The 22543-nt window shown below is 41.1% G+C and overlaps 1 protein-coding gene across 2 annotated transcripts in view; it reads left to right on the top strand.

The window, feature by feature from the left end:
• Nucleotides 1–793: 793 nt before the first annotated feature.
• Nucleotides 794–22543, top strand: part of rnf13 (ring finger protein 13) — a 39919-nt gene continuing 18169 nt past the window's right edge. Inside the window, exons 1-4 of one of the 2 annotated variants that reach the window (XM_004561964.4) lie at nt 794–1011; nt 6242–6481; nt 6624–6704; nt 13053–13175. In XM_004561964.4, coding sequence (XP_004562021.1) covers nt 6368–6481; nt 6624–6704; nt 13053–13175 — 318 coding nt within the window. In that variant the 5' untranslated portion in view covers nt 794–1011; nt 6242–6367. Of the gene's footprint in view, nt 1012–1463; nt 1606–6241; nt 6482–6623; nt 6705–13052; nt 13176–22543 lie in introns of those variants that run through there. The other variant, XM_076874392.1, reaches the window with a different exon arrangement.

Genomic DNA, 22543 nt, shown 5'->3' with positions numbered 1-22543 from the left:
AGCCCAATTAATGAGCTTCTCAGTCAGGAATGATTGCCTTCAAATTGTTTGGAAATACCTTTATAAATCCTTTCTAAGCTGATGGGCAGCAGCAATTGTTTCTTTCAGATCACTGTTCTTCTTTGGCATTGTGTTATCTGGATGAGAAAACAGCCAAAACATCTGCTTTACTAGAGGTGCTTGCCCTCGTTGACGATCAGTCTAATGAGATGGTGTAATTAATATGTCATGTGTTGTAGCTGTGGTTTATCAGAAGCGAGATAAGGTAAATAGAAAATATTACTTAAAGTGGCATTTCTCATTATAAATCGTTTATTGTTTTAGTCAGTGATGTATACAGTACTTTACTTTTAGTGACAACTATTTTCTATTTCACAACTATTTTCTGGCATGTGTATAAAAACGTACAAATAGATAAAAACTACAACCAATGATCCTTTGAAAAAAGAAAAGATGCACCCCTTTTTCTTTAGAGGGTGCTAGAGTTTTAAAAGTGAGTCCATTGTATTCTGAGGGGCGGATGCTAACTTCTGTGGCGATAAGAAGAACCGTTTGTTTCCCCGGTTTAAAATATATGGTTTCTTCCAATTTTGACTTCTGTTAGCAGGAAATCTTCTAAAATCTCTGAAGCCACTGCAGTGCAACTCTAAATGTAGCCTGGCAAGCCCCCCTCATCCGAACAAGGCTGTTAACGGCAAATGATTGTACCGTCACGTGGATCTGTTTACGTCTTGAGTCACTTCCGGAAAAACTGACGATTGACAGGTGCTTTATCCAATCAGAAGCTGGAAGTAGAGTAGCGGAAGTGTGCGCTATCGCTTGAAAGAAGAAGCTAGCTGAAGGATTAAACTGTTTACGGTCGGGTTTTTTAACCCTCCGCTCTAACGGAATGTAGTATATCAAAACCTTGAACTTGCATATGTATCTTTACACAGCTTACAGTAGAGGAAAGCTATGTCGCTGTCAGCAGCTCAGTTCCTGGACGAGATAAACGCGCAAGCAGAAATAAAGGTAAACACCCGGGAGAAGCGGACTAGCCACCCATGCTAACCTAATGCTAAGCATTGTAGAGGGACGCTCTGTTTTTGTAGCTAGCTGCACACCTTTTAGGGTGTCCTCCCTGATTTATTTATGTACACAGCTACATCCGCAAAAAGCGTTTCTATTTTAAAGTGCTTGACATTACCGCTGTCATTATCGTGGGAGGAACTGTCTTGTGTGTAAAGGGTATAATTATTCCCTGGGGGTTGGTTAAACTGTTTTCTGATGTGTCGCTGAAAAAATTGGGGAGTGTGTTTCCTCATGTCACTCATGTCAGGCACACTAATAATTAAATATGTCCACCTTGCCGTCATTGCACGAGGTTTTTCCGTAAAATGCTGCTGTCATTTGATGTTTAGTCATCATGTGCAGGTCCCCGCGATGTTGCTTTCACTTCCCCTTTGAGCTTTTTTTAGTTATTAAGAAAGAAAACTACTATTTTACTCCGGTTTAGTCTTTTTTTTTTCTGGCTATGCTGCCACAGTTTTCACCTTACTTGCTAATAATTTGTTGGATTTGGATCTAATAGTTGTAAGCAGCTGTTGTCGTTGAGAATGCAGACTGGTAAGAAAGCATGTTTGAACATTTTTTTTCTTTGGATTAATCGATAGCTCTATCACGTTGTGCAAATAAACCTTAGTGTTGGGTTACAAGTTTATGTTGTACTGTATGTACCGCCATAGCTCATCTTTTCTATGCATCACTGAGATAGGCGGCTTTAAGTCTGTATGTCGTGGATCATTAAATAATAATGCATAAAATTATTTACCTTGTGAATTCATTAGGTGTAATGGCTAATTTTGAAACACATCGTGTTGGGTGGAGTCCTCAGAGATCCAGGACTAGACCCAGGACCAGGGCACAGTGTGATGACAGCAAAAATATGTCATATTTTTATTTCATCTTGATGGATGAAATTCTTGGAGTGGATTTAAGCGACTTTTCTTCTGGCCAGCGAAAGCTGGCCACAAAGTTATGAGGCTTAGTATCTCTCTGCATCACACCACTTTATTGATAGAATATCCTCCACAAACCATGCTCTCAGTTATACCTAATACAGGTGACTGACTTCAGTGTGCAGCTGTGGGTGTGTTTGGTCTTCACACATTCAACCTTGATTGCCATCTCCTCACCGTTGGCATGTTGGTGCGGATTCCCAACTCTCAACTCCATGGCTTCACCTTTGTCACCTGTGTTAGGTTCGTGTGAGAGCTCAGTTTGTGGAGGTTTCTCATGGGATGGTTGTCAGTCAGACAGAATGATGGAAGCGGATTCTGGCAGCTCTTGTAACCCCAGCTCTTAGCTCAGTCTTTAGTTGCATTCCTTGTTAATCCTTTAACACCCAAGTATCACACATGCTGCCTGGAGTTATTTTGTAAGTTTGGCTGTAAAATGAAAAAGTAATTCTCATCATTCAGGAACCATTTGAATTTCCTCTCTAGCCCAATGTGGTTGAGGGGTTATGATAGTGTGAAGTACACACAGTAAACTGCTGCAGAGCTGATTTTTCTGTGTGTAGACAGCAGTACCATGTGAATGCTTTGTGCTACCGTGACACAACGTAAACTAGTCTTCTCTTCACAAATGTTAACAGAGTTAAGTTACTTAAAGAGTGCTTGTAAATAGGGCTGTTCGATATAACAATATATATTGGATGACGATATAAAAAAGTCTATCATTTCATTTTACGCTATGGCAATATTTTTTTCATCGTTTTGATGGTCACTGTAGTGGCTATATTAATTTCTTAAAGTTCTCTCTTTCTCTTATATTTAATAATATACCACACTACAGACAGACAAGCGCTTGTTTCTATGTGTTTAGCAACAACAACGGTAACACCATCGCGTGTCCGCTTGTTTATGTTTCACGTAAACCTTTCACAATAAAGCTCAAGATCCTGTTGAGACTTTTCAAAATAAACTGAATCACTTGAAAGAGCAGATTATTTACGGATGAGAAGTAAAAAAGAGCGTCCAGGTGCTAAAAAATAAACCTTAGACTCAAACGTTAGAATAGGCTTTCTAACGTTTGAGAAAGAAAACGGCAGCCGTTAAAACTTATGTCTAAAAATGTATCGTTTCATGCATCGGTTAAAAAACTCGACTCCAGCTACATGACGCACAGCTGGAAACACTTCCCGCAAGTCGAGCTGCCCGAGATTCACAGAATTTACAGAAAATGTTACATTTTTGTGATTTATATCGTTATCGGACGATAGAATTCTTATATCGGGATATGAGATTTTGGTCATATCGCACAGCCCTACTTGTAAAGTGGGCTCACTGGTGGACCCACTGGTCCTGGGTGGCAGAGCAGAATATCTACCGAATGAAAGTCAGTGGATCGATCCCTGACTTCTTCAGTCCACATGCTGAAGTAACCTTGGGCGAGATGCTGAATCTCATGTTGCATCCACTGGAGCGTATGTGAATGTTAGAAAGCTCTTAGGCATAGATGTAAGTGGTGTATGAATGTGTGTGTGATTGGGTGAATGACAATTGTAGTAGAAACCTCTTTAGGTCCTCAGCTGGGTAGAAAGATGCTATGTAAGTACAGGTACATTCCTGATTTAATATTAAGTGGATAGAAGAAACTGAATTTTTAATTAATGTAAAATTTTAAATAGTTTTTTGCTTTTTTTGTGTGAACAAAAGAATCTATTCTTTTCAAGACTTGCATAGTAAAGGGGATTTATTATGCCTCTTTCTAGCTCTATATACACATTTCATGGACTCCACTAGAGGAGCTCTGCAAGTCATCGTAAACTAGGTTTTCATGCAGGCTTTGAGTATTCAGAGCTTGCGCCTCACGGGGATTACTTTACTTATGCTAACCTCATTATTTGAAATAGTCTTTAAAGAAAACATCTCATATTATATCTGTCTATCTAGCTCTCTAAAAGAGAACAAGACAAACTCGTAATGAGTCCTGATTGGCTGGAAACAGTTACTTAAGTAAAGGCGAAGCCATAGAGAAAGTACCTAAAGTTTCAGATCTCTCTGATTAAAAGTACTTTTGTTTTGAGATTGTTTGACTTGGCTGAGGGCATCAGGCTCTGCCCTCACAAAGCAACATGCTGTACTTGAGGTGCTCAGTAAAACCTTGTTTTGTGGGAAACGGCAGCAGCATTAGCAGGACAGTAGGGAAAGTTACATAACAGCACTTTTGTTTCACACAGATGTGATCAGAGCTCAGAAGTAAACAATTTAAAGTGACTGTGCAGATTGGACGGCTAAGATGGGCGTGATTCATGATTAAATCCACAATAGTTTGTTTGTAGCTCAGATTGAAAGAAGATTCGCCTGTTATTTGTACAAGCAGATATTTTTATGTACATTTAAATCACTAATTTTAGGAAACGAAAAAGAGAACATTGTTATTATTATTAAACTCACTTTGTATTTCCAGATTATAATGATTAAAAGAAGTTTACTTCGAGGCAAAAATGCTACAAGTCTCAAGTTTACATATAGTACCTTAATAATAAGTGAGAACTGGTGTTGCTAAAGCTGTTAGTGCCCATCTGTACCCAGCATCGCTACTACAGTAATCTAGATAAACTAGACATGTGGCATTAGTCTGTCAGTGCGTTACATCTTAAGCATACACGTAAGATCAAAAGTTCACATCGCATACACATCCTTCTGACTCACACGCTCTTCCTGTATTAATCTGATTAGAAAACATTTTCTCTGAAAGGCTCACAGTAAACTCGAAACTCCTCATGAACTGCTCTTCCAATTTGGCAATAACACCTAAGCTTGGAAGGCCTTCAGCTCTTAGTTTCTCCTGACCAAATCACATGCTCCCCTCCACTTTGCGACCTTGATCCCTTTTAGCTCTGATGTTTGGGATGAAGCTCACTAAAAGAAAACAACATGATATTCTAATATTGACTTGCAGCGATAATCTAATGAAAATTTGCTCCAGCAGCAACCTGAAAGTCATGCTTTTTGTCTTTGTTTGCCCCCCAATAAGGGTCCCTCCCAGCATCCAAAAGAAAAAAAAAAAAGATTTTCTGATACTAAACCTGGGATTTATACCCTGCTCACACTTGTCTGTAAAGTTTATTAATAAGAGCAATGAAAGGAGACACAGGGGAGGTGCTACAGTTGATAAGTTGTCTTTTTTTCCTTGACAAAAACATTAAGTGTATGATTCTTCAAAATTAACAGATATTACACAAAATTACACTCAGATTCAAAATGAATGCTTTGTGTTTACCGGATGTACTAGAAATGGAGTAAGGCTACACTCAGGCAGAGGCTTATACATTATGCTTATGCATTGCTGCAGCAATCTCGAAGCATTAGAAAGCGTCATCAAACAGTCTAATATGTCGATGGATGAAACCTGACAGGCACTGTAGCTCATGTGTTTGACAAACCTGATACTTGGCCACTTTGAACTCTGCTGTGGACTAAATTATGGGGGGGAAAAAAGCATTTTGAAGTTAAGAAAGCAGCGTCTGGTTTAGTTGTTGGCTTTCAGTGTTATTAAAGGATTGACTTGTGAACATATATCAAAGACTTGTCTGCTGATCTGTCAGTTCTCTTCTAAGAGAACAACCTGATTCCTAGAAGGTCTTTGGACATTAAGAGGGTCTAGTTTCTACGAACTGTCTAAACCCTGGAATAAACTTTATTCCCTGCTTTATTTATTTATTTTGTCTTCTGGCTGTAAGCATTTTCAGATCCATATTTTTGTTCTATAGGCCTCTATAGACCTAGAGGCCTTTTATAAAGCTTCCTGTTGACCTAATAGAAGATTTCATCGTATTGGGGGAAGGGTGTAAAATTCAGAGAGATATAATAATCAACCAGCAATATTCTTACATCAGTCCACTGTGCTGTAGTTCATACAAAGGCTATCACCTCATTCAAATCATTACTTCTGAGTAGACCCGATTCACAAAGTTTCTTTAAAGACTGGGTGCTTATGATAATGTGGTGATACTGAGCTAAAATCACAAATATTTTTTGCTAAGTCCATTTAAAAAGTATAATTTAATTAGGTCATCTAATATTGGCATGGTGGACAGTAAACCTTATGTGTGAAGCGCTGAGTTTCCTTGACAAAAAAATGCCATTTTCCGAGTTATTCCTGGCAAATTTGCCATTTTTCTGAAATTTGCTATGAAGCTGTTGGTGTTTAGGCTTTTAAAATGGGTCTAAGTGTACACCAATGTCGTTTCCAGGTGTGACCACAACAGTTGGCGTTTCGGGGTCCAGCTACAGGCCAGCGTGCGTGGTCATTTGTGTGCCTGCTTCGTGTTGTTATAAGTGAGTGGCTTAGCAGCTGGGGGTTGCAAAGTGATGCCAAGATGCTGCTGTCCCTGGGAATGCTGATGCTGTCGGCCACACAGATTTACACAATCTTCACCGTTCAGCTCTTCGCCTTCCTCAACCTGCTGCCCGTGGAAGCCGACATCACTGCTGTAAGTAATCCTTTACACAAATGCATTTAGAAGACCAGTTATGCTTCTTAAAGGAAAACGTTAGATTAAGAAACTAAACCAGCCTCTTTATGTTTTCATAAGTGTCTTGAACTGCTGGTGAATTAGTTTTCCTTTCTTTCAGTTCTCATTTGACAACAAAACGGACACCTTTGATGATTTGCCCGCAAGGTTTGGCTACCGGCTCCCCAGCGATGGACTTAAGGTGAGTGCAAAGAGGCTCCAGGTTTGTTTTTATGACTTCTGGCTTAGATGTTTGCTGGGAATTTTTCACTTTACAGCTCCATTGGATTAAAGTTTAAACAGCTAAGATGCAAAGTTCCCAAACTCGAGGAAAACTATTTTACATGTCCCGAAATCTGAGCAAAGTAAAGATTGTTACATGTACAGTCAGAACAAAACCTGGTTGTACAAAACGTGTTGATGCATGTGACAGAAAAAACCTTTTAAATGCGTGTAATCTTTAATGCTTCTAAAATTGCATTAACATGACTAAGTTTATGAAAACAGTGGAAATATCAATAGAAAACAAAATAGTTGCCAACATGAAAGGCTGATTTTTATAAAACGTGCAACTCTGCTACAGAGACGTACAGATCACACCCCAGATGGGCTCAAATGAAGAGCTGTTAAGATTTAATTATATGTGGTGAAGGTGCTGTTAACCATTGTTGCTTAGTGTTGTTGTGAGGCTTCTGTATGACACTGTGCAACCAGCAGTCCTCTCAGTGGCTCTCCTACCAAGCTCACAAACAGAAGGGGTGATTCATGTCTGCTGCCTAAGCGGGTTATTGTGGTGCTTCCCACAGTGAAGAGCTCGCTTGTTGTTATCGTACAAAGGCTTTTCACACCAGACCAAGCTGATATTGACATGCTTTGTGCCTTGTTTCGTATTTTCTGTTTAATGCCCGAGTTAAATGATCTCTACTCAGTCGTATGTATTGATCACACTTATCTGAATTTAAGAGCACCATAACATGAAATGATTCTTGTAGGATTGCAACAACTTGAATATGAACTTGGCTAGTTGGGCGAGGCATACAGCCACGTGTTTGTAATTTGGCTTTCTTTTACCACCACATCCTTCCTTTTAACACGCATACAGTGCACCTTTGCACTTGGTGTTTGGTGTAAAACTGTTAGAGCCATTTATATACAAGCCTGACCTGTATTAAGCAACTGGAAATTATTGCTTATTAAAATTCTTGCAAAGGGGTCGTAGACTGCAGTGTCACCTCCAAAGTTCCTTCTGAATGCATACTGCCGTTACTTGCAGTGTTTGTTAAGAACTTGTTAGACCGTAAGACTCTTGCTCCTCTGCAATGCCAATAAAAACCTTTGGCATCACAAGGCAACAGAAGCTTGTTTCCAGAGGATTCCCCCTTGGGGCTGGACGAGGCTTCAAACAGAGCCTTCGCTGTTTCCACTTGCACAGCGTGGGCTGTTTACAGTCTCGATGCAAAGCTACTGCAAACATAGCTGTACCCACCGTGCAGGGTGACATAGAGGTGGGGTTAATGTGCAGCACGACAGAAAAGTTCTGTGAGATTTGAGGATGCAGAAACTGGTGAAGGTTTGATTTTTCCTTTTAATGCTAGTGTAGTCAAAACATTTCATTCAATAATTCAATTCAATAAAACTTTATTGAGGGGTTTGAACAGCCGGTTCCGCTTCCTTAATTCTTCGATAAGCCAGGGCCAAGCCAGCTCGATCAGCAAGAACCTGTTATCATGGTTCTGAATAGGTAGATATCTTCAGCAGTCAGGCTCACCCGAGCCCAGACTTCTCGTTGAGAAGGGGTGTCAATTGCATTCAGAGACCAGTTGATCAAATCCATAATTGTCTTTTAGGTTTTAGAGAACAGACTGTGAGAGAGTGTTCCAGGGAACAGTAATACAAAAAACACGAGACAAGACAAGGACATTAGAGGCTAAGCAGGGAAGCTTAGGGAGAGGAGGAGGAGAGGAGAAAAGTGCAACCGCCTTCGTCAAGAGCAAGAGCAGAGCACGTGTATACATTCAAAGGTAAATGTATACATGTTTTGCACAAATACTTTTTTACTTGGTGATTTTAAGTTGTTTTTATGCCTTTTCTGCTGTAGACAGTCGTCGGCAGAGGTTTATGTTGTCTGATTCTCCATCCGTCCCATACCAGTGAATATTATACATCGGGATCACTCTGAGGGAATTTTTTGAAATTTGGTTATATTGATTACACTGGTTAGATTTCAAGTTTAAGTTCATTCTGACACAATGAAACATGTTTTGTTTTGTTAGCAAAACTCAAATTTTTAAGTGAATTTGACAAAGTTTTCACAGATTAAAGAATTTTACACCGGGTACCTTGCTGATGCAACCGCCAAGAGCTTTATGTCTCCTCCTGGAATGTGTAAACACTCCACTGTCTGATTGGTTAAAATGATGGCAGACATTGTATAGAAGAACACCCACTGAAACAATTTTAGTTTTAAATCTTTGGGAGAACTTTGCAACAGCAGAAATGGAAATGAAAGAATTACTTCGAGGAACAGGAAGCTCGACAAACTTCTTCTTTTTTTTTTTTTTCATCGGGTTTTGACACAATTGATTGAAGATTCTATATTTCCTCTTTTTTAATGTCCCGTGACAACAGAAAGTGCCCGAAGGCGTTTGGAAATTGCAGCTGGATGTTGAGATTTGATTCTGTCCGGTCTTTGGTGATGACATTTTATATCTGAGAGATCAACGTTCACGTCTGGTCAGACCTGGATTAGAAGTGCAAGGTGACTGGTTGGCAGCAGCTTACGATTAGTTGTGATATTATTGCCGACACGAGCAATTACAATACCATTTGGCAACTTCATGTGATGTGAAGTGAAGTATTATACAAAGTTCACCATCATGGAAAGTTTTAGTCTTTATCAGCTCTGCAGGTGATTCTGGAAGGAATCATCTGGGTACTGCGACCTCCTATTTATTTATTTATTTATTTTTTAAGACAACAATAAATCCAACTTGAAATAACTGCCCCCCCTCCTCCCCCCTTTTTCCTTTATGCAGTTGAGTTATTTGCATACCACCGCAGTTTCAGATGTTTTGTTTTCATTCCTTTTTTCATTTTATTTTATTTTTTTTCACCCACTTTCATTTCCCCAATCCGAGCCTGGTCAGTAGTCACAGTTTCACCTCGCTAAAGTTTACTCTGGAAAGTCCGCGGTTTGGCTCATGCAGCAGCAGATGGTGACCGACTACAACTACGCCTGGCGTTGTTGTTGCTAAATGATCCTCAGGCACCCGTTTAAAAATAAACAGCTTTCTATTATTTAAATGGGTCTAATGCTGCATTCAAAGACTAATTGGAAAAAAAAATAGTCAAAAACCTAAAAAAAACTTATCGGTATTTGTTTAGATTTCTTTTTTTAAACTACAAATACAGCGCAATATATCATTACTGTAGTACATGTAGCACATAGTGATTACTGTACTATAGCTCAGTTTGCTTGTTAAACCACAGTAGAGAGAAGGCAGGAAAGCCGAGAGGACGACCAGGGAATGATCTCAGGTCAGATTCAGACATGAGCCTTACAGCACATGGGTTGCACCAGATAGTTCTAATTATTGTTTGTGTCTGGATGACTTAATCAAGCTTTATACTCTTTCTGTGTGTGATGAGTAACTTTGTGCCTATTGCCTAACCAGGCCATAAATGGATCTGACCAGTCAGACCACTGCGTTTGACAACGAGTGCGCTCATAGCTCAAAATACAGCCTGGTACTGAATATACAATGGTATGGAAATAGGGTTATTTTACTATTTTACCTCAGTCGCAGCTAGAAGCTGCTCTGGGTTGATTTCTCTGCCTCCTCAGATGTGATCCCAACAAGATCTCAAGAAGTTAATGAACCCAGAATCTCTTCTGTTCTGTCTAATTCTGGGACATACACATTTCCTCAGTAAAATGTGACCCAGAAACATACCACTTTTTTTTTTAAACATATGTACACTGCAGCTGCACTGCGTCAGCGTTGTTTCTGTACAGGATGAGTGCAATAAGTTTCAGTAAGATTGTCCCAAAACCAAAATGTAACACTAAACAGGGTGAAGTCAGTGTCTGTCTGAATAAAAGCAAGCTCTCACTCAGACAGCATGACAAGCTCGCTGGCCATGCATGAGGTCGGGTTTTGAAGTGCTTTATGCAGGTGAACTAATAATAATCATCATATCTGAGAGTGGAATCACACAGGTTTTAATCTGCTTACAGAAAGCCTCGGTCGAGCGAGTTATTAATTGCTTTGTTTCTATCTCTCTCAACCCCGAGCAAAGCTGCAAACAAGCCCTGTGGTGAGATTTACACTGACGGGATTAAGTGTAATCACTGTGCAATCATTTGAAAGAGTTGGCTTGGCTCTTGAATTCTGCAACAACACAAAGTCCCACAGTTTGTTGGCACTTAGGCACTCTGTTAGCACTCTCTGCAGTTGTTTGTACTCTAGTCAGTAGGAGAAGAAATTAAATCGTTTTCTGATCCTATTTAACGCTGACTCTCTTTAAATGTAATTATCAGTTTTATTTTGGAGAGCGCTACTCCACTAACAGGTTTTATTAATTATTAGCCTTTATTTGAAGCGAGATTTAAAGAAAATGCTTTGCTGGGTTAATTGCTACTACCGCAGCAGCTCTGCAGTCCCACCTCTTCTTTGTGTTCTTTGTGACATTCGCAGCTGGTTAGTTGTGCAAAAGTGCTTGTAAGAATATTTGAACCACTGCATTCTTTCCATCATAATCATGTTAAATGAGTTGTCCTCAGATGGTGCTTCTTCCACATGTGGTTTTCTTGCTATGATGAGCTAAAAAAAACTGTTACGGAATAAATTAGTGCTTTTTAAGAGTTACTTTTAAAATTTCTTTTATCTATAATGTGTTTACCCTTTTTTCACATCTCTGGAAGCATCACAGCTGAGGTGCACTGTCTTTATTATTATTATTTAAAAAAAATGCCTAGATGTTGATTTAGTTAGACTTTAAGGTGATATCGTCTACTGGTTAAGTGCGGTCTTGTTGCACAAGCTGAACATTTGTGTCATCTCGGTTTGTATTTTCAGGATCCACCCCCAGGTATTTCCTGTTTCCTCCCCGGCTCCTGTCTCTGCATTCTGCAGTACTTGCAGATGTTTTGGGGGTCTTTTTTAAATTGCTTTTTATGTACAACAGAGGGCGCTCTTGCCACTGGTTTCAGGAGTCAGGAGGAATGTGAGGCAGTAGCACAGTGATGTCATTTAACAGCAAGGCTGGGCTGCGCTGGAGGCACCCAGAGGTGACGACAATGTGGGAAGCGGGTGATTCCTCACGTTCCTCCGGTCTGTGATATATCAGAGAGCTCCCTGGTCTTTGAATTTGATCTTCCCATTAATGTTAAACTAAAACCAGACACTGCCTTTAGTCAGCATCTTTCTCTTCCGTGCTGTCGTTAACTTCCAGCTGATTTGTTGGCATTTCCCGTGTTGAGTTCAGCCGGTGTTCTGGAGGCACAGAGGTGTGGCAGCTGGCAAGATGTGCACAAAGAATATCAGTTTCCTGCTGGTTGAAACTGGCCTTATGTGTGTGGTAGAAAGTGCTGACTCTCTTTGATATACTGGGCTGGCTTTGTATATGTGAGAGAGAGAAACACAGAGCGATGGAAGTGAAGGCAGAGTCCCAAAGTCCCACAGCAGCTCACACTTCCTGTCTACCACCCTGCCTTAGACACACACACACACACACACACACACACACACACACACACACACACACACACTGGTGTTAGTTACACTTCCATTAAAGCGGCAGAGGTTTTTGAAATAGCTCTCCTCGTGTTGATTTCTTCTCCGTGCATCTCATCTGGTTCTTTGCTTAGTCACTTCTATTTTTGTCTCCATTCAAATTTTTTTTCTGGTTTTCCTATTTTGTCCGCAGCTATCTTTTGTGTCTTTTGCTGTCTGTGCTTTTGTACATCTTTTATCACTCCCAGGCTTTCTCTTTCTTCTCACTATCTTCTTCTCGTCCATCACTTCAAAGCTGTTGTTGGCTATGTTCCTAAGGCAGGAAGCAGCAGCAGAGAAGAAGAAAGAGGATCAGATTTTTGAGACAGTCTGAGAACAACAGCATCCTTGATATGTAGCTGACTGTAATATGTATGTGTCTTCATTCCAGTGGAAAGTTCTGCATTCATTATACATGCATCACAATGTCACATGAATATGGTGCATGTAGGGGTTGCGAACCAATGTTGCAAACCAGCAATTTATTTTCTCCAGCTTTCTTGATGGATGCTGCTTATCTAGGAGGACAAAGGTTTAAAGCTTTAGATTAAGGAACGAAACTCTGTTGTTGACGCATGTTAACCACACGCAGGCACACGCAGATCCCAGAAATCTCGCCTACAATGTAAATCTTGGAAAGAACTGAAAAAAGGCACCTCAGATATGTTTGAAGTTTGAAAACGTGATCTAATTCTTGTTTAACTTGTGATATAAGTGAACCAAATAAAGATAAATTTGGATGGAAGTCACATTACCCCTTCATAATATCCCCACAGGGCTTCCTGATTGGCGCTCGACCAGAAAATGCCTGCGAGCCCATCGAACCCCCGCCGAAGGAAAACTTGACGGGCAACTTCATCGTCCTCATCAAGCGGTTTGAATGCAACTTTGACATCAAGGTACCATATTCACACCAACGATCACACACAGTATATTACCCCAGTTATTGTGTTTGAGTCCTTGTCTGAACATCTCTAGTCCTGTTGTTAAGGTGCATACCCGAGCAGATCCTGTGATATTCTAATTGCACTGAATGATTTTGACTGCTTCCTGTGTGAATGCTCATTTAAAGCACTGAGAGCAACAGAAAACGCACGCTATTTCAGCAGCTGTAGACTGGTCAGGGCCCTGCCACTGTGTGCTTCACAGCGCATTCGTGTCAGCAGGTGGTGTTTCTGAGTGGATTCTTACCAAAACTCCTAGATCAGCTCATCGGGGCAGAAAAACAGGAAGAGGCCATTTCCCTAAACACAGTTTCCTGCCTCTTTCTTTTCCTCCTGCAGCTTTGTGATACCTGATGTGTGGAGTTGAAAAATGTTGGTTCCCAAATGAGTTTCCCAAAAGAGGCCTGAGAGCCGATCCTCATCAGTCAAGTGTGTTGGGAGCATAGTTGTTTCCCTCGAATGGTAAAGCAGAGTTAGAGTAATGTCAATCATGTTGTAATCCTGACCTGTCAGTTTAAAGAGGAGAGGGAGCTTCTAAACTCGGATAAATCCAGACTAATCTATGTAATAAAGCTGCCCCCCTGGAGTTTTCTAGTTGACTAGTAGCTGCTAATTCAATGGATTAGACTACGAGTCGATTAAATACATTTCTGGGGTTAAAGAGAATGTGATTAAGCTTCATGTCGCTGCACCGAGCATCCGACTGGCTATTTCATGTGGCCAGCTTTGGGATAATTTATTGTTTTTAAGCTCAAATTGGCTTGAGGGGGCTCTATGTCATCTTTTAGCTTTTTAAAAACCCACATTTGGGGTTTCCTGTCATGTGTAACTAGGAGCTGCTGATAACGTCGCTCTGCGACTGACTGGCTTGAGTGTCCATCAGTGAGGTCACTGTTCGTCCTGTGACCAACCGACCAATCAAAAGTCCCTCTGTCCTCATTGACTGTTTGGGTGACTGTCAGGGGGAAGAGTGGCCTACAGTGACTCTGGGTTTAAGCTGCTTTTAAATGGCTCAGGTTTCGAACACATTTTATTGATTTGCGCAGATGTGGAAAACTATTCACCAGACTTTATTCCCTCCCACATAAAATCCATCTGTAAGATGAGAGCCAAATACAAATCACAAACATTATGTGCCCTTTTTTCCCCCAGAGGTCTTGAGGACACATTTTTGCTATATGAGTTTCCATAAAGACGTTCGTCAGGAACAGCATCTATCCTGAATCTCTGCCAAAAACTTTACGGTTCCTCTCTGAATAAAAAAAAACCATCAACCTTGACATTAGAATAGCCAAGAGTAGTCATTAGAATAATTTGGCATTTTACTATTGATGGGGCACCCTGACCTGACTATTTTGGATGATCTGTGCCCAAATTAAGTTTTTAAGTGTTAACTCTGATATGCCTCACACTGCCTGTTGCTCACAGATTTGGAGTAGCAGAGAGGAGAGAAAAGAGATGCAGCATTAAGATGAGTAATGGGCTAAAGGAGAGGAAGGCATGCAGCCTCTTGTTCCATTTATCTGTCTCATTTTCTTTTTTTCTTGTACTGTTACCTTTTCCATTCCCCCCTCCTCACCCTCCCCGCTCTGCCTTATACCGTCTGGGTTGTGCCTTTTTATTCATTCAGTCTCACATTTCCTGTTTTCTCCCCCCTCCCCCCCCCTTTTTAAACTCGTTTTATTTTCATTTGCCATCTCTCTCACTTTTTCTCGCCTGCTATTGAAACTGTTGAGCAGCCATCAGCCATGTAGCCTTATAAGGTCTTACTGCTACACACACACACACACACACACACACACACACACACACACACACACACACACACACACACACACACACACACACACACACACACACACACATAGAAACATGTTGACAGACAGGGCAGTGGGGTGTTTCCTGAGCTGGATTGTAACCAGACTCCACATAGTTGTGTGTCAGACACACACACACACACGATATATACACAATGCACATATTCTGCTCCATCATAAGCTGCCATTTAACCCTCTGTGACCCTCCTATGGAGCAGCTGAGATTTTTAAATTAATTATGTTTTTTTTTTAACCGTGTGTGTTTCTTGAGAGACTGAATCATCAGCCATTAGTCATAATTAATTTTTTTTTAATTTTTTTGGAGCTGCTGATATTTCACAGCTTCTTCTGATTAAAGTGAAATTATTATTGTGTTAAAGCTTCACTAATTCTTGCCATCTTACTTTAAGCCAGAATTTCCCTTGTCCTTCCTAGCTGCCAACTGTGCATCCCACCACGCTTGTGATGTCAAACAGCATCACAAACAAAAAAAAAAACAACCCAGTGATGAGTACAAATACTAAAGCTGCTGTACTTGGTGTCCCTGATAACATAATAATAATGAGTATACCACCAAAACACGTATGATTTGACTCATGCACATGTTGTAATCATGTTTGTTGACATCTGTTCCATAAAAAGGACAAAAATATACATATATGAAAAATATTCATAAGGAAAGCTGTGGATGGATGGAGGAAAGGAGTTCTGATTCTTGTTGCTATAACCACATACTTACTATTTATAATAGTTTTAAACTTTACAGCAACACCATAAAGATAAAGGCTAAAACTAGTGAAAACTAATAAAGCCCAATTTGATAATTATGAGAGTAAACAGACATTTGTCAGTAATCTCTGGGTGTGGGTGTCGGGGGAGGTCGTCTTTATGTCTCCTACTCTTTCTTTATCACCTCTCCAATCTCCTTTCCCCCCCTCAGTCTCGCTCTCCCTCTTTCTGTGAGGTCTCAATTCGACCTTAATGATTGGTCATCTACACCATCATCACTTGGAGACACACACAGACATGTGGCTTGCCCCCTCCCCTTAGCACTCTCTCAATCACCCTCCCAGTTGTTTCTCTTTCTTGCATCCCTCCCTCCCTATCTCACTCACACACACACACACACACACACACACACACACACACACACACACACACACACACACACACACACACACACACACACACACACACACACACACACAACCTTCCACCCTTCCTCCCTCTTAGCCGGGCTCAGTTCCCTCCAGAAGCTGCAGGGAAACAAAGGAATAATAGATTCCATCTTGACTGAAACCAGGCGCTCATCTGTGGGGGTGTGTTGTCTGCATGTGTGGGGTGCAGGGGTGTCACCCCTGCATGCCTGCAGTTTCGTCCTATTGCCCTCTATTTCTTTGTCCTTCTGCAGCCTCCTGCAGCTATTACACCTATCCATTAGCATCCAGTGATCAACAGCGCAGAGTTGTAATGGATCCTGTGGCAGTAATGCCAATAAAACAGACACTCGAACACTTAACCCTTCGTCAAGCGTTAGCACCTCGTGTGTGTGTGTGTGTGTGTGTGTGTGTGTGTGTGTGTGTGTGAGAGAGAGAGAGAAAGGGAAGGTCGTAGGAGTCTGTATTGAAGCAGGATCGGAGATAGGGAGGGGTGAAGGGATGTTAACAGGCATGCTTGCTCATCGTGTGTGTGTAAGAGCAAAGCATTCCTCCATGGCCTTTTTTTTTCTCTTTCTTTTTTGTAAATAAATCTCCAGAGAGCGAGGGTTTGCACTTCCTGTGGACTGGGATTCTTTGAGGTGGTGTGGAGCCCCTCATTGGTGACCTTTCTGGGAGGAGGAGAGAGAACGGGACAGGAAACTCTATACCCTTTTCCTCCCCCTCTCATCCATGAGCATCCCCTCCTTTTTTCCCCCATTTCATCCTTTGCTGAATGACCATCCATCCCCCCCCCCCCCCCCCCCCCCCCCCCCCCCATTTCCCCTTCAGTAACACACACACACAACAAGTCTGTATATGTTGCGATATAATATTCTAGTTATGTAATACAGACTCTTCTTTTACTCCTATAAGCTGTCCTTTTGAACAGTCAGTCCCTCTGCTGCCCTCTGTGTGATTGTTTTCTGGTTTAAACGGTTCCTACTGATCCAGTCTGTGAATGTTTTCGCTCTTATCTGGTTTTGGGTAATGTTTGTGCAACAACTGTGGCAGGTAGAGCTGACAGCTTTCTGTCTGGTGGAAAATTCCCAATCATTGACCTAAGTCGTGCTATGATTCATTCGAAAACTTACCGCTCAAAGTCAACCATTCAGTCTGGTGCAAAAGCTCTTTGTTCTGTCAGGAAGCTGCTAAATCCAGGCGATAAGATTACACATCAAACATTAAAAAGCCTCTTGCTACCAGAGTTTAGTTAAACATAGCCTGTAACCCTGTACTGATGTGATTCAAGAGCATGGTTGGAGAAAACTGGCATATAATTAGGGCTCACATTGTTACTTTACTAATTGTAACTTTGGTTTGTTGTTCATGAACTCAAAAGTCATTAAAGAGTATTTTTAAGAAATAAAGGAAATTGGCACTAAAGGTTTCCTCTGAACATATTACATCTTCCTGAATCAGGATGAGTTCCCAGAGCATGTTTTTGTTTTAACCCATATCCATGTAATTCTACTTTTCAATTTCTTACATGGTTACTTTTTTAACTAATGCAAAGTTTTTTTTCTTACTAGTCTGAATAGAAAACTCAAAATCAAAGCCAAAGTTGAGTCTAACAATCTTGTAACTCTCAACAGTGAAGTACTGTCTTGAATTCGGGCATGTTTACGCTATTAATCCCTATAATAAAAACATTTGTAATGGATTTGTCTTCCTGTTCACTGTCACATTAAAAGCTTACACTGATTTTGAGTGGAAATGGGTTGTACAGAGTAAATTCGGCAGATGTTTTTATGTGATCTGTGTCGATGAGAAGTTACAAAGTGCTTATTCACCAAGTCAAAATGTTGCTGCAGAAATCCAGTGAAGGAAAAGCGCGATAAACGGGTGACCGGTTAAACTTCATCGCTTTAGGCACAGTCAGATCATCCTAAAGATGCTGACGGGCGACCCCCGGTACCACGATTGGTTTCTAGGGAAAAATGTGTATTCCCCAACAGTTTGGTGAGTGGTTTCTGTAACGACTTTCCAATAAGCTGGCACATTGGTGTCACATCACCTAAGAAGTTTCTGGTGCGTGCCCCACATCTGTACGCAAGTCCAAACATCTTTGTGTCTGCTAGTCTTTTTTTAAATTCTGTAACAGTCATAACACAGCTCTCATTCGACTTATGCACCCCAACTCCAGATTGTCACTGCCGGCATACCTGCTGCAGAAAACGCGGTCAAAAACTGTTGCGCTTCACTGAATGCATGAACCTCTTCCTGTATAACTGCAGTAACTCGAAAGATAACGGCTTCCTCCTGTCCAAATGCACAACAATAGAAACAAACAATTAAATGGCTCTTACACTTGCTGAAGGTTGCTGTCTGTTATTAGGTGAAAGTCAGTCGTAAAGATGGACTGGGGAACCTCCTTGCGATTTCTTTGGTTTATTGTTGCTATGGCTGCCCGTAGTTTGATTACAGATATTGAAGAGGCAAACTTTTCTGAAAACACTTGCTAGCTAACCATCGAGCTGCAATGACTTGGAAACATAAATGGAGAATGTTTGCCTTCAATAGGCACAACTTCCATACCGCCTCTTCTGTACAAACTACATCAGTCACAGGGAGGGTTTTAATGCAACACTGTATCCATGTGCCAGTCTCCATGTGACAAATCTCACCTTGTAACAGCAACCCATCTGCCAGCAGGTGAAGTCTCTCCTTAAAGACCCTCCCACTTGGTTACCAGGGGATTGCTGACTGATCTTTAGCCCTGTGTGGCTGTGTGTGGAATAACACAGTCCATGTATTCCTGGATACGAGTACAAATATAAATACATTGAAAAGTCACAGTTCCTGACTTTTCCTTCAACGCCACAGTCAAAGTTGGTTAGCACTGGTTCTGGTGGCTAGTAATTCCCCTCCTAACCTTGCTTCCCACATCTGCCTTACAGTAAATACTTTTCAGTGCACAGCCTGTTTGTGTTGCAGTGACCTCACAGCCCCCAAGCCCCCCCACACACACACACACACACACACACACACACACACACACACACACACACACACAGAGTCTTCAGTCTTTATTTAAACAATGATCTAGCTTCCTGCACACACTCACTCAGTCTTATGACAGGGCATGACTATGGCTGACTGGATGTATGACTAGCTCGTGTGTGTGTGTGTGAGAGGGTCCTGGTTTTTTTTGTTTTTTGGAGCTTGTTTTATATCCATTGCAGTTTGTTGCGGCAGGAAGCTGCTTAAGCTGCAGATCTAGACACACATCCATTTATATTCACATATAAAGGAACTGTAATGCACTTAATTGCACACAAATGGACTAATTTAGAGAGCTGATTTGGCTCAATGTTTCAGTCATTGACCTTTGTTCTCCTTTTCCACCTTTCTAGTTACAGGTAAAACTCTACACACATTTATACATATCTGTATTAATACAAGCAGCTATTTAAAAAAACAACAACAACAACAACATCCAAACATACGTGTAGTTACAGACAAACACACTTCAATACCTTCAGTTCAAACATAGTCTCTTTCAAACCCAGGCTTGGATTGCACAAATTAAAGCTGTAATGTGTTATCAGCGAAAACATGGCCCCACCCTGCAGTTTGCAGATTTATTGAACTCTTTATCTAATCGCTAGTCTGGACCTTGAAACTAAAACCCAGCTCTGCCCAGCATTCCTCTGAAAACCCGAGGGGAGGGAGGGAGAGTGAGATGAAGGAAACCTGAGGAGTTGAATGAGATGAGGGCAGGGAGGTATAATAAAGGCATGAGAGTGGAAATATCAGCAAAGGGGCTGGGCATTTCTGAAGAAGCTGGCCATCGGGGTGATATAACAAGGGTAATGAGGGGGGAGAGGAGGAGGTTAAATTTAGAGAAGAGAAAGTGATGGAAATGAAAAATGTGGTGTTTTGTAGGGAAGGGATGGGTGGGAGGAGAAAACAAGGAGCAGGAGGGGAGAAAATGGGAGAGAGGCAGTTAAGAGCAGAGAGGAAGAAGGCAGTTAAGACCTGATTTGGAGCTGCAGTAATGGGAAGCTCACATTTGCAAAAAACTTGCATTGTCCAGCTTTTAAAATCATTTAAGGCAAGAAATGTGAACAAGATGTCCTGTGCTGCTCAAACTCATTTACACAGAGCTGAGGTCAAGACTGCTCCATGCAAATTTAGCGGCTCCGAACAAGCTCCACGCTGTCGTTGACTGCACGAGACACGAGAGTGGAAGTCAAATAGATAAAGAGGCAAAAAGCATGTCTTCAGTATAAGAGGAAAGACAAGTCAGTGTTGTTGCTGCAGGACCGCATGCAGTGCTGGCAGCAGATAGATAAGAGTGAAGATGCAGTAATTCTTCACACGCACACGCAGTGGTGATGCAGCAGTAGTTAGTGATGCTATCAGCAGTCTCTTTCCACACTACTGTGTTAGAGATCCCAGTATGTGAGCAGAAAGAAGGCCGGTGTAACTGCAGCACAGCGGTATATACTTGGCTGTATTTTCTTTTCTTGAATCCTGCAAAAAATATGAATAATTTTTTTAAATTCATTTTTTTGTGTATTCTGTGACATGCATGTAACAGAACACATTCCTGATAGCTTTGTAAGGCAGCACAGTTTGGTGTACTGTGTCTCTCTTAGTGTCCAAACAAGTCAAGTCCAGCTCTGGCCAGTGTTTGTGCACCTTCAGTCAGCTGAGAGCTAGAAGAGAGAGAGTGTGTGCTTTTACACACACTCTCTCTCTTCCGCAGTAATCGAAGGTGCAGTGACCTGTAGTAGCAAGCTACTTTGAAATACCTTTTCCACCATTTTACGGTTGACTGGAAACATGTTTCTTTTCCTTCCCTCACATTCACACAGTCGGATTCATTCACAGGAAGCAGCTCGATACGAGAGCAGAATTCGGCTGCTGTTGGCCTCCAGGTGGCTTCAGCCTTCCTGCTTGAAGGTCAAATAAACTCTTAAAGCTGATGAGTCCGGAAGAAAGAAGACATTTGCAGGGAAATTTAAATTGTTCAGCTTTATTTGCATTCATCTGCGTCATTTGTTTTGATTGCAATCATTGATTGGATAAACACTCAAACAATTAGGCGATCTATTAATTTATTCAGCAGTGTTGATGAGAGGAAAATACCAGTCATTTGCTGGTTTCAGGTCCTCAGCTTCGAGGATTTGTTGCTTTTCTCTCTTGGAGATATTTTTCAGTGACATCTTTGGACGGTAGTTGGTTGGACAAAAGGACCAGTCGAATCTTCTTATGGTCAGAATCTTATTAGATCTACTTTTAGAAAAGATTAAAGAAATAATGAAGGCCAATATAAAAACTTCAGTAATGATGAGAAATAAAGATGGGAATTCATTAGAATTTGGTGGTTCCATTGTGAATATCTCTTATTGATTCGATTCCTTATCGATTCTCAGTGGGTTCTCATCGGCTCTGCTCGCAGAAACACTACCATCGCTAAGAATCATATAAAAGACATTACATTTGTACAAATTCATTACACGCTGTGGGTCAAATGTTTGTGCATGTTGGAGGTATCTGGAGCGTCTGGCTGCTGGGCTGGGGTTAGCAGTCAGTCAGCTAACGTCACTCTGGGTTCTTGGCTAGTTTAGCGTTAGCATGCTGTTTGTCCAGGTACTTGCAAAGACTCAAAGTTGTGTTAGCAACAAAATGCAGCTGTTTCTGTCGTGGATGCAGTTTCCACGTTACCATTGTGCTCCTGTCCTTTATAAATTTCATTTATAAAGACAAGACTAAAGATTCCAAGGAATTAAACTACTAGAAATCAGTTCTCTACAAGAATCGGTTCTTAATTCCCTAATGCTCAATATATTGCTTTGTCTTTGATCTAATTATATTAGAATCCATCATCAGTTCATGTGCATGTTTCACATCTGTATTCATTTTAATACAAATTTCTGCCTTCACTGTGCGCTCGTATGCCACATTGTATTTTAACCTCCTGGATCTTGTTAAGTTCACTCGCAGCGCTCCAAAAACAGCAGCCTCTTAAGTCGAGTTTAATCAGCCTTTTTTTTAAAAAGCCATAATTAGTCAGTTTTACAAATAAACCTTCACCGTCTGCACTGCTGCCCAGTTTAGAATTGGTTCGATGTGCACCACGGGGTGCCGAGAAGAGAAAACATGCCGCGCTGCGCTTTGTTTGGAATCCAAAGTGTGCTGGTACAAGAAAAGAAAATGATGTGAAGGTTTTGGAAAGCAGAACCGGGGGAAAAAATGACCAGAGCTAGAAGTTTCTAGAGCCAAGTCATGCCGTCACATGACGACAAAAAAATGAAGCGATACCCTTCAGAATCTACACTTACCCTCTCTCTGTTTAAGT

This window comes from Maylandia zebra, linkage group LG15, assembly GCF_041146795.1.
Source record: "Maylandia zebra isolate NMK-2024a linkage group LG15, Mzebra_GT3a, whole genome shotgun sequence".
NCBI lineage: Eukaryota > Metazoa > Chordata > Actinopteri > Cichliformes > Cichlidae > Maylandia > Maylandia zebra.
Note: the sequence above shows the minus strand (reverse complement) of the source record. Positions and strands in the feature narration are given on the sequence as shown.